This window comes from Quercus suber, unplaced genomic scaffold (genome assembly GCF_002906115.3).
Source record: "Quercus suber isolate HL8 unplaced genomic scaffold, Cork oak 2.0 scaffold_166, whole genome shotgun sequence".
NCBI lineage: Eukaryota > Viridiplantae > Streptophyta > Magnoliopsida > Fagales > Fagaceae > Quercus > Quercus suber.
In genome coordinates, this window is record NW_027069627.1 from 176,904 (window position 1) to 187,682 (window position 10,779).

A 10,779-nucleotide genomic window follows, 5' to 3' on the forward strand; every position below is an offset into this window, starting at 1 on the left:
TCTCCAATTTCTCTTCTTTCAAAGCTTCTTACCTTTTTCAAACTCAGCTTTTGGTTGTCATTCTTCTTGTCATTTTTCCCAAATGAGCGGAATTCATTCCTATTGAGTTGAAGGTTTTCCCAGTTACTTCCCTTTATAATTCTTCATTCTAGGTTCCCCGAGGTACCACCCCTTTGTTCACGAATGGCTACTCCAAGCCTTCTGATTCCTTACTGCATCATTGAGTGCTTGAGAAGGACATATCTGTCCTTCAATTTTTTTTTTTTGTTTTTTTGTTTCTGGGTGCTCTTTTCGAACTTTCTCAATCTCCTTCCCAACTGTGTTGCACGCCCGAGGATCTCGAGCCCCTGGCAATCTCAATACATCCCGGGCCAGTTCTTTCTACTGGATTTCTTTGGATTTTCTGATCTTGGCAGGCTGGGCTTATTTCTTTTCTTCCGTTCACTTGTTTCTAAGGCCTATCCTTTCGTGGGTTCTAGGCTTTAGATCTTTTGGGCTTACCATCCTTTTCCCTTGTGGTGAGCTCAACTACTTTGATATTACTTTCCATGGAGTTGGCTCATTGTGCTATTTTTTTGGGCTTTGGTGTTATGATATTTTTAGACCTCAACACTACTTTCTTTTGTTACTTGATTATTAGGAAAAGGATGACATAAAATGCATATTTATCCACACACAAAAAAAAAAAAAAAAATTAAAAAAAAATTTAAAAAAAAATAAAAAAAATTAAAAAAATTAAACAAAAATGAAATCATTGTTGCTTTCTAATACGTGAAACAAATTGAATATATTAACAAAAGGAACGTAATTTTAGTTGGGTCATTGTTACTTTCTAATCCTATTCCTTTTTTTAGGTAATTCTATCCTATTCATTTTAAGCTTTGTTGATAATATTTTAGATAGACCAACCAACTAAATTTAATCTCTTTTTAAAATTTTAGAAAATACTTATGGTAGGTTACACATTTTGCTAAAACGCTTATTGTTATTGTGTGGGGGGGGGGGGGGGGGTGTAAAGCCCAGCCATACATAGTGAGCCTAAAACCCAATGAGAAGATTAGTGTATGTCCGAGGAGGATAAAATTGTCGAGGGGTGTTTCGCGTGAAAGAAGGATACATGGGGACAAAGAAGCTCTGTTCGAAGAGAGCCTCAGTGTTCCAAAGAGACGATCATCCTCGGATGAAAGGATTTTTGGGTCATATAAATATCTGGAGGGTCCAAATGAATTTACTAGTGACTTCAGCAATTTGGATAAACTTTAGACACGCCTAGAGATAAGAGGAATGGAGAAATACCTAAAAGGAAAAACGGCCACCACCGTATTAAATGCACTGCAGCAACTTTTCTGGCCGCATTTATGTGGAGAAGACCTCTGAACAGTACAACTTGAGCTACCGTCATTCACGAAAGCTAAGGGAGATACATGACATGACATTCACTCAAGTAGGGAGCTGGATGGAGAACAAGTGGACAATGGGGATGGCAGTGGAGGAGGATATACAAAGAAGAAGGGTTCCTAATGAGAGGGGGGAGGAAAAAGAGAACAAGAAAGAATTGTAACTGATATTCAATTTATCATAAGTCTCTTCGGATTTGATCTTACTTGGTTTTTACGTATATTTTGACGCTGGTTTGTACTTGTATGCTGCGATCAATCGTTGTTAGTTCCATAGTTAACCTAATTCTATCACCCACACTCTACAAATTCATTGTTTTCGGGCTTGGGCCACAAATCCTAACCCTACAATTATTGTATCCAAAGAAATTAATAAGAACAAATATATTATAAAAAATAAAGATTAGATGGATTAGGTGAAGAATTTGGATTATAATTAAATTAAGATAGAGTTTGGATTGTAATCAAATTATGAATTTTATCAACTTAGAAATTATAAGAGAAGAAAAATTTTATATAGTTTTTCTTAAAATCTAAAAAGCTAAAAAAAATTTGCAATTTAGTGAAGCCACTTTGCTCAACCATGGTTTCTAAGCCTGACTTTTATTATATAGTATATGATATCTTAAAAGTGACTTCAAAAATATAAGAGAAATTTTGGAAACATAAAAAATCTCACAACATCTAAAATTTTATTTTATTTTGATCAATGTGGGTTGATGACTGCCTTAACGTGTTGAGAATTTTTATTTTTTTTTATTTTAATATATTGAGGGTTGACGACTGCCTATAAGAAAATGTTGTGAATTTTTTTTTTTTTTTTTATAATAATTTTGATATATGGTGGGTTGACAACTGCCTATATGTATTGAGAAAATGTTGTGATATTTTGTAATGCTATGAAAAGAACTCAGAAGAAAAAAAGAGCTGAAGGGTCTAGCAAGGTTGCAAGACTCCCTTGGACAGTTGGACTGAAAGGGAAGAAAGAGAGTATGAATATGGTACCTATTAAAACTTTTTCTTCAATTTTTTTTTTTTTTTTTTTTTGGGCCGTGTGGCTGTTGTAGTTGAGACTTTGAACCTGACTATTAAGCCCAATTCAACGAATGTATAATACTGACTGAGCCTTTCAAGCTTCATCCCTCTACACAAATATATGAACTTAATAAGAGTATTTGTTTACTGTGTACTAGACCAAAAAGGAAAAAAAAAAAGTGTGTTTAGCCACAATCAAAATCAAAATTTTTTTTTCTGCCATTTCAAAAAAGAAAATTCACGAAAAGCCTAAAAGTCAAGTTACACTAGTGGTTCATTTGGATTGAAAGGGAGAGAGAGAGAGTAGCGTAGTGTGTGTGTGTGTGTATACACATATTATAAACATTTTAGCAAAGCAATATATTATATTGTTCAATATGGTTAAATTCAAAATAAACGTCATTTTGACAGTAATTATCTTGTAATTTGGCGATACTTATTTATTTTATGTGTTCATAATGAATACAAATATATAATATTATATATCTATAAGAATAAAAACAACTCCCAGAAGATAATTTTCTAGCTCTACCACTGCCAGTGAGAAAAACCCTATCACATTAATGTTTAAGCCTTGTTATCAATTTGTTGTGATGCAGATTTGATTTCAATAGTGACACAATATATGATCTATAGAATGTAACACAACATTCAACAAATTTGAATCCTTTACATATGAATACATTAAAGCAAAAGGTGAGCAATTACAGCTGCAAGAAAACTGCCCACTTAGTATTTGCTTCAATGCGGAAGAGCTTTGCATAGATCAAAGCACAAGAACATCTAATAGTGATTTCTAAACTTTCAGAAATCTGTTAAAAACCACGCAAACACATCAATAAGGCAGGTGGCAGTCTAACCAAAGGCCTCCAGTAATTAAAAACAAGTCCTCGAGGCAAGCGAGCCCTAAACAAAAGGAAACTGTAATAAATAAAACTAGCATAGGGAAAAATTGAGCTACAATCCCACTTGCAATAGAAAAACAGGGAAGTATAGGCAAAACTTGCAATGGTAGATAAACAAGGAAAAATAAAGTGACAAGTCTCTATAAATCACCTGTTGCAACTGAGATGGATCATTTGGATATCAGCCAAAAACAATTATGATTAAATACAAATTCAGCCTCTGCGAGATGCTAAGGCAGTCTTCCTCTGGTTATTTGGTACATATGCAAATTGGCTGAAGTCCACGGCAATGGTTGGCCTTTAGTGAATATATACGCCAAGTCAATGATCATGATGCTAGTAGTAAAAGTAACAATAAACTGGCACAAGAACCAGGGTTATAGTATATTACCTAGTGGTACAACTATTCTGGACATCTTTCAGAGGAGCACGGAGACCACTGGCACGAGAACCAGATGAGGAGCATCTGAATGATGTTATTACTGAAACAAATTTTTCCATTGATTTCTCTGATATTTCAGAATAATGGCTTAAATGGGAAATGTTGGATCCAAATTTTTCTTCTGTAGCTTCAGTCTCTATAGATGTTTTGTCGAAGTTAGAGGCACAGTAACCTAAAGTAAAGAAACACATCAAATTGTCAAGGTTAGGAGCATAGTTACCTAAAGTAAAGAAACATACAATATGAACTTTCTGATATGTTAAAATTCTGGCACTGGACTCAAAAGGTACTTTAATAAGACAAGAACAACTCATATAAATGAATTGAATCAAATGTAAATGGATATCCAGTATCATTTATACCCAAGTGATTTATAACAGTCCACTCCTGACTGCATCTTAGTATTCCTGATATAATTAAGTAAAGGTTCATGGCTTCATGACATGTACCAACATTTGTTAAATTCTCTAACAGACAGACAGATGGGGAAAAAATTTATAAAAAAAAATCTGCATGATTTATGATATATGATTGATGATTATTAGATTATGAATAAACTTTGCATGGAAATCTCAGAAAGAATTTAGCCTTAAGGCAGCTTTCAATGAAGAAATGCAAACTTCTTTGACAAGGATTAGACATACTTTTACATCATGAATACTCAAATAGGTAACCAACTGAAAATAGGAATTTGAGTCAATATTCAACATAAGTAAATCTAGTTGTTTCAGGTACCCCAAATCTAACACACACTTCTAAAATACCATATTTATAATTGTCCACTGCCATTTATATGGACAACCATTCTGTGACACCTCATGCTCATCCGCTAGGTTTTTTGCTTTAGTTTTCCTTAAGGCAAACAATGTCTTAATCTCTGTATGATTTGCTCTGCTATATTTTCTCCTTATCTGATGGCTGAAGCTTCTGATCTTTCTCAATGGCCTCTGTCATATGCCTTCAGGGCCTTCTCTGTCTCCTTTCTGTTTCTGTAAAGCCATGTGTTTCTCAAAAATTTATAAAAAAAAATCTGCATGATTTATGATATATGATTGATGATTATTAGATTATGAATAAACTTTGCATGGAAATCTCAGAAAGAATTTAGCCTTAAGGCAGCTTTCAATGAAGAAATGCAAACTTCTTTGACAAGGATTAGACATACTTTTACATCATGAATACTCAAATAGGTAACCAACTCAAAATAGGAATTTGAGTCAATATTCAACAAAAGTAAATCTAGTTGTTTCAGGTACCCCAAATCTAACACACACTTCTAAAATAACATATTTATAATTGTCCACTGCCATTTATATGGACAACCATTCTGTGACACCTCATGCTCATCCGCTAGGTTTTTTACTTTAGTTTTCCTTAAGGCAAACAATGTCTTAATCTCTGTATGGTTTGCTCTGCTATATTTTCTCCTTATCTGATGGCTGAAGCTTCTGATCTTTCTCAATGGCCTCTGTCATATGCCTTCAGGGCCTTCTCTGTCTCCTTTCTGTTTCTGTAAAGCCATGTGTTTCTCATCCTCCCTTTATTTCACCTTATTTCACTACTCATCCCAGTGGTTTATCCTCTCATGCAATATATCACATCCTCTTCATCTCTCTTACATTCCTCCACAGGATGTCCTTTCTGTATGTCTTTATTACTCTCTATATCACTTCTACCTTCATCATTGCATACTAGTTGACCATAGTATTGACTCATTTGGTTTTTGTCCAAACTCGAACACAACCAACTACCTAGTAGACGGTTCTTTCCCTGGCCTGCTTCAATTGTTCAGTGACAGCATGGACCATCATCAATCTAGCCACTCTGATTTGGTTATACTAATCAAAGACTTCTATGATAGATCACTACCACCCTGACTCAAGACTTTTTTCAACAAATTCATGAAGCTCCACATTTATGATGTCTGGGCTACCCCAATTTTTTGATCAGTCAACAGAAGGGAGCTTCTTTTCTTCAACACCAATGACATTATTATTATAAATAAATAAAAAAATCCAAGCATTCCTCTTCTCTTATGCCACCATACACAAGCAATTATTCTAGAGGTTAATACAGTCTTCTACCATAGCAACTATTATGCTATATAAAGATTCCTTTTTACAGAACTTTGCATGTTCTCACCTATTCTCTAGAACCAAGGGTTCTAAGGATTACAACATACAACTGACATTCTATTAAGATAAAGCAGGAATTCAATAAACCAAATAACTTTCACTTAAACTAGATAGTTGTGGATTTCAGCATTTTTAAATGTAAATATGGGACCATACCAAAGTTCCAAATGCACCACCGCAAAGATAAATGTCAACCGAAGCAAATCACAGAAGTTATTAATTGATAAATAAAGTTTTATTTGGCAAGACAACAAGCATAAGCTCAGATGAATGCATCATATAAGTCTAATTTAGTGAAGCATACACTCATCAACAAGAATTCATGCAGTTTCAGTTTGAATAAAAGTATATGAACAAGCTATTAATAAGTTTTTTCTTCTGAAGAAAATTTTTACAAAAAGCTCTTTTCATTGGTACATACCAGTATCAGGAAGAGCTGAATCTACATGCTTAAGCTTGGATTGCACATTTTCCTAAAAACAGTTAAACCAGTGAAGTTAAAAGAATGAAAAAGTATGAAGATTATTCAATGTACTATCAAAACATAACTAAATAAAAAAGTCATAATACCTACTTTTTCAACAGAGTCATTTGGGCAGATCTTCCTTTTCAGGACTGTGTCCTTAAGATGGTTATCTCTAAAAGAATCATTCTCAGGTATAGTATTCTCATATACATTACTGATGCCATCAGCCTTAACCTTTTCTTGGTTATTGTTTGGGTCCTTCTGGTTTTCTGACTTGTGTAGAAAGTAAGAGCTCTTTACTGTAAAATTTAAGAAACGGTGGACAAGTTGGTCAATATATTGCCTTCATCTTGACTCTATTTTCACTTTGTACTATGGAGTTGAATCACTTAAATTAAGCCCTTCCATTACTTTCTTGCACCTGTAATTCTATCCAGCTACTCAATGAGAAGTTCCCTTCTATTAGATGTCTCTTTGATCTACCTTAGAAAGACAAAACATGGAAGTGCACGTCTGTTTGGCACTATTTTGTTAAACCTATTCCTACATATTTTGTTTCACCTATTCACTACATATTTGTTTCTTTATTTTTCTCCATACTGAGATCCAATGGTTTGGATGTTTAGTCTTAAAAAAGTCTATTTGATTTGTAAAGGATTTTGCTTAACTTTTGATCATTGACGTGAGTGCATGGTTAAAAGTTAAAATCTTTAACTAAAATAATGTTGTCTACCAGGGTGAGGAAGGAAAATCTTTCACGTGCTATTGAGCATGAGTCAGAAGGAAATTCTGCTGCTGCTTATGAGTGCTACCAGAAAGCCGTTGACATCTCACCTTTGATTGCATGTGAACTAATCCAGGTAGGGAAAGGCTTTTAACACAAGTGTCGACTAATTTTCCAAGGTATTTGAAATAAAAATTAATCTACTTGGTTATAATGTAATCTGCTCTTCCATTGACATGGTTTCATGTGGAAGGTGTTAAAGCAGGAGAACGTTTCTTACGTGTGGCTCCTTATGAGGCAGATGCCCAAATGACCTTCTTGGCAGTCAGCAAGCAGGTTGAAGCGTTATCACTGAAGACTCAGATCTTATACCATTCGGCTGTCCCAGAGTGAGTTAAATAAAATTGATATGTTTAACTTGTCTCATCACAATTTCTATTGTGATTCATAGGAAAAAAAATCCTTATTCTCTTCCTACTGTTGTGGGCCTATTCTTTATATGTTTGGTTAAACTTCTTTCTTAAAACCAGATTATCTTCAAGATGGACAAGTTTGGGCAAGGTGTTGAGTTTCGACATTCGATGCTACAACAGAACAAGGAGATCAGTTTTGCAGGGTTCACCAAGCAAATGCTTCTTGAGATGTGTATTCTGAGTGGATGTGACTACTTGCAGTCATTGCCAGGAATGGGCCTGAAAAGGGCTTATGCATTAATTAAAAAGTTCAAAAGTTACGACAAGGTGAGTTTTATTGTCAATGCACTTGGTAATTGCATGTGCTTAACTAGATAGACTGAGAGTTTTGCACTTATTCTACACATGAAAAAAAATGAAGGTATATCCAAGAAATAAGAAAAATGAAGTTATAACCAGGAAATGTTTTGATTGTGAGCATTTATGAAGTTTTTTTTTTTTTTTATTTAATTGGCTTGCAGATTCTTTTTTTTTTAGAGAAATTTTTCAACCTCTTTGGGTGAATTTGTAGTTATTTTATTTTTCTAATATATTCCAAATGATGATTGGTTCAATACAGGTAATTAAGCACTTGAGGTACAGCACTGTTTCCATCCCTCCATCCTATGAAGAATTGTTCAGGAAAGCAATATTGACTTTCCAGCATCAACGGGTTTATGATCCTATCAATGAAGATATTGTACATTTATCTGACATACCTGATAATATTGGAGATGATTTGGACTTCCTTGGCCCATATCCTTTTCTCACAATTCATCTTGTTAATTTAGTTCTCTGCATGCTTTTGCTCTATTAGTTTCAGTTATTTTGATCATTCCTTGACATGGGATACATTGATATCACAACAGACAGCGAAAGGCATAGCAAAGGGTGATCTTGACCCATTTACAAAAATGCCATTTCAGGTAATTCCACTCTCTCTCTCTCGTGCAGTTGCTTTCGAATTTTTGTATGATGAATTAGGTAAATTGTTTTCACTTGTGTTAATTATGACAGTATTGTACTACAACTGTATTAAAATATGTTTTGGGGTCAAGCGGCCATATTATTCTTCATACAAAAATTAATAATCTACGACCATATTGTACTTCAAACTTTATGACCAGGCTTAGAGGTATATGCTGGTCTATATGTTCCAATACCAATTAAACAATTAAAGCATGCAAGTCTTGTGTTTCTTGTGTATGATAGTTAAATCTCCTTTTCTTGCTAATAATATCTTTGTTTGGCTATACTCTCTGTTTTTACCATCTACATGATTTTTTCTATACTCAAATATCTTAAGTTGATATTTCTCAAGCACCTAGGTGTCACCAAACTCTTATTTATTTTACATGACTATGAGAATTCTGATATATCTGAAAAGCTTCTGTCTCTCAGCGTGGTAGTTTCCTTTTTTTTCTTTTTTTCTTTTATTAAAATTCGATATTTGGGGAAGGGGTGAACGTCTCCGTTGGAAACACAAGGAGGTTCCAATTGAGCTACAAGGCTCTCGGCTATTCTGTTTTGTAGTAGACATGAATTATGTCACTTGACTTTGGGTAATTGAAGCAATTAATTTTGCCACAACTTGCTTAAATTTTATCCTCACTAATTGTCATTGTGCTCAACCTCTCCATCTTCTTTGGACTTACAGGTAGAGAATGTTAGTTCTAACCTGGTACTTGACAGAACTCCCCAATTCAAACAATTTAATCCAGATAGTTTAAGGAAGAAGATAGAATTGCCAGTTCAGAAGAATCTCTTGACTAAGTATTTCTGTATCCTTTGAAGCTCTTTTTTGTTGGCTTTGATTATATTTATATTATTTTTCTTATGTAATATATACCATTCTAACAAGTTAATATTGGAGTTGCAATTTGCTTCCTGACAAATTTTCTATCTGATTTATACTTCAGAGCCAAAAATTGTTAAGAGCATCCCTTGCCCTGCAGGATCAATTCCTTAAGACATCTGGAATGTATCTGTTTCCTGGGCACCACTTACAAAAATGTCCACTTTCCTTTGCACACAAACTGCTGATGTGCCTGCTGTCATATTTGGACAAATTATAAGTAATTTCTGTGGTCCTAACGCATTTATTAAAGTTCACTGCCTTTAAGGGCTAACAAGCTAACAGCATGCCTTTAATTTGTGGTAGAGGACACAATATTAGGGATGATAGAATCTATACAAGTCAAAATAATTGTCAATAAGTTTATGGCACTGTCTGGTACCAAATATTTCTAACATTTTGTCCTTCTAGTCCATTGAGTACTTCACATAGTTCTAGTTGATTTTATGCACAAGTTGAGGAATTTTGTTTTCCTTAACACCTAAAGGCTTTGCATCCCTTGAAGCAAAGAGAAAATTCAGGGCCCCTCGGATGTCACCTAATCATCCAATTCCAGAGGATGACTCTTCTCTCAGTCCCAAGGAATACATCAATGTGGAGGCTGCTGAATGTAAACAACTGCTTGCCAGCATCCCTGCTTGAGTCCAAAAGCATGGGCACTGTCCCTCTTGCTAACAACCCTGTGAGTGATATAAATGGGAGTTGTGGCAAAGTTCCGTTAAACTCACTTGATAGTTAGCTGTTGAAATCTTCTGAGGCCTCACATTGATGTAATAAATTAATTTCCTTCTTTTCTTTAGGTGGAAGATGATTTGGCCTATGAATTCCAAAGTTTCCTGGTAAGACCATAATTTCCATTAAGATTTACAAATTCAATGAGGAGTTCATACTTGGTACTAACTTCCTTGTATATTTTGAACTTAAAATACATGGTAGCTGGGGAAAGAAGTCCAGAACATACTCTAGTGCAACAACCCCAGTATTCCATTCATAAACCTTGTACAGCAATGCATAAGGACGTGAATGTAAGACCATTCCACATCCACTGAGGGCAAAACAAAAACAGAGACAGGAAATGTTGTAGGAAGGAGTTCTTACTTTCTACTCAAGTCAGAAAACCAGAAGGACCTGACCAATAACCAAGAAAAGGTAAAGGCTAATGGCTTCAGTAATGTATATGAGAATACCTACCACATCCGGCTAGGGAAAACAAGAACAGAAACTGGAAAGGTTGTACACCCAAGGGTAAAAAAGCTAATAACTGTCCAAACTGGAACTCTGTTTTTTTTTTTTTTTTTTTTTTTTTTCCGTTTTGGAAAAATGCCATCATGCAGACTCATTCTATAGCCAGAAGAAAATCCACAAAAG

General features: G+C 34.6%; 2 protein-coding genes across 2 annotated transcripts; one reads left to right on the plus strand and one right to left on the minus strand.

Moving 5' to 3' along the window:
* Positions 1-2,973: 2,973 nt before the first annotated feature.
* Positions 2,974-7,209, minus strand: LOC112038942 (exonuclease 1). The gene is made up of 6 exons (XM_065777848.1): positions 7,193-7,209; positions 6,489-6,723; positions 6,336-6,387; positions 3,729-3,951; positions 3,489-3,635; positions 2,974-3,338 (listed from the first exon to the last, which is right to left on the minus strand). The coding sequence occupies exons 1-5, from the start codon at positions 7,207-7,209 to the stop codon at positions 3,551-3,553; spliced, it is 612 nt and encodes a 203-aa protein (XP_065633920.1). The 3' UTR covers positions 2,974-3,338; positions 3,489-3,550.
* A 152-nt stretch (positions 7,210-7,361) lies between these two features.
* Positions 7,362-10,485, plus strand: LOC112013999 (exonuclease 1). The gene is given in 10 exon segments (XM_065777866.1): positions 7,362-7,447; positions 7,450-7,493; positions 7,635-7,844; positions 8,137-8,311; positions 8,409-8,482; positions 9,214-9,337; positions 9,899-10,025; positions 10,027-10,093; positions 10,212-10,250; positions 10,348-10,485. Coding segments are annotated over 10 exon segments (924 nt in total). The 5' UTR covers positions 7,362-7,413; the 3' UTR covers positions 10,378-10,485.
* The last annotated feature ends 294 nt before the right edge of the window (positions 10,486-10,779 follow it).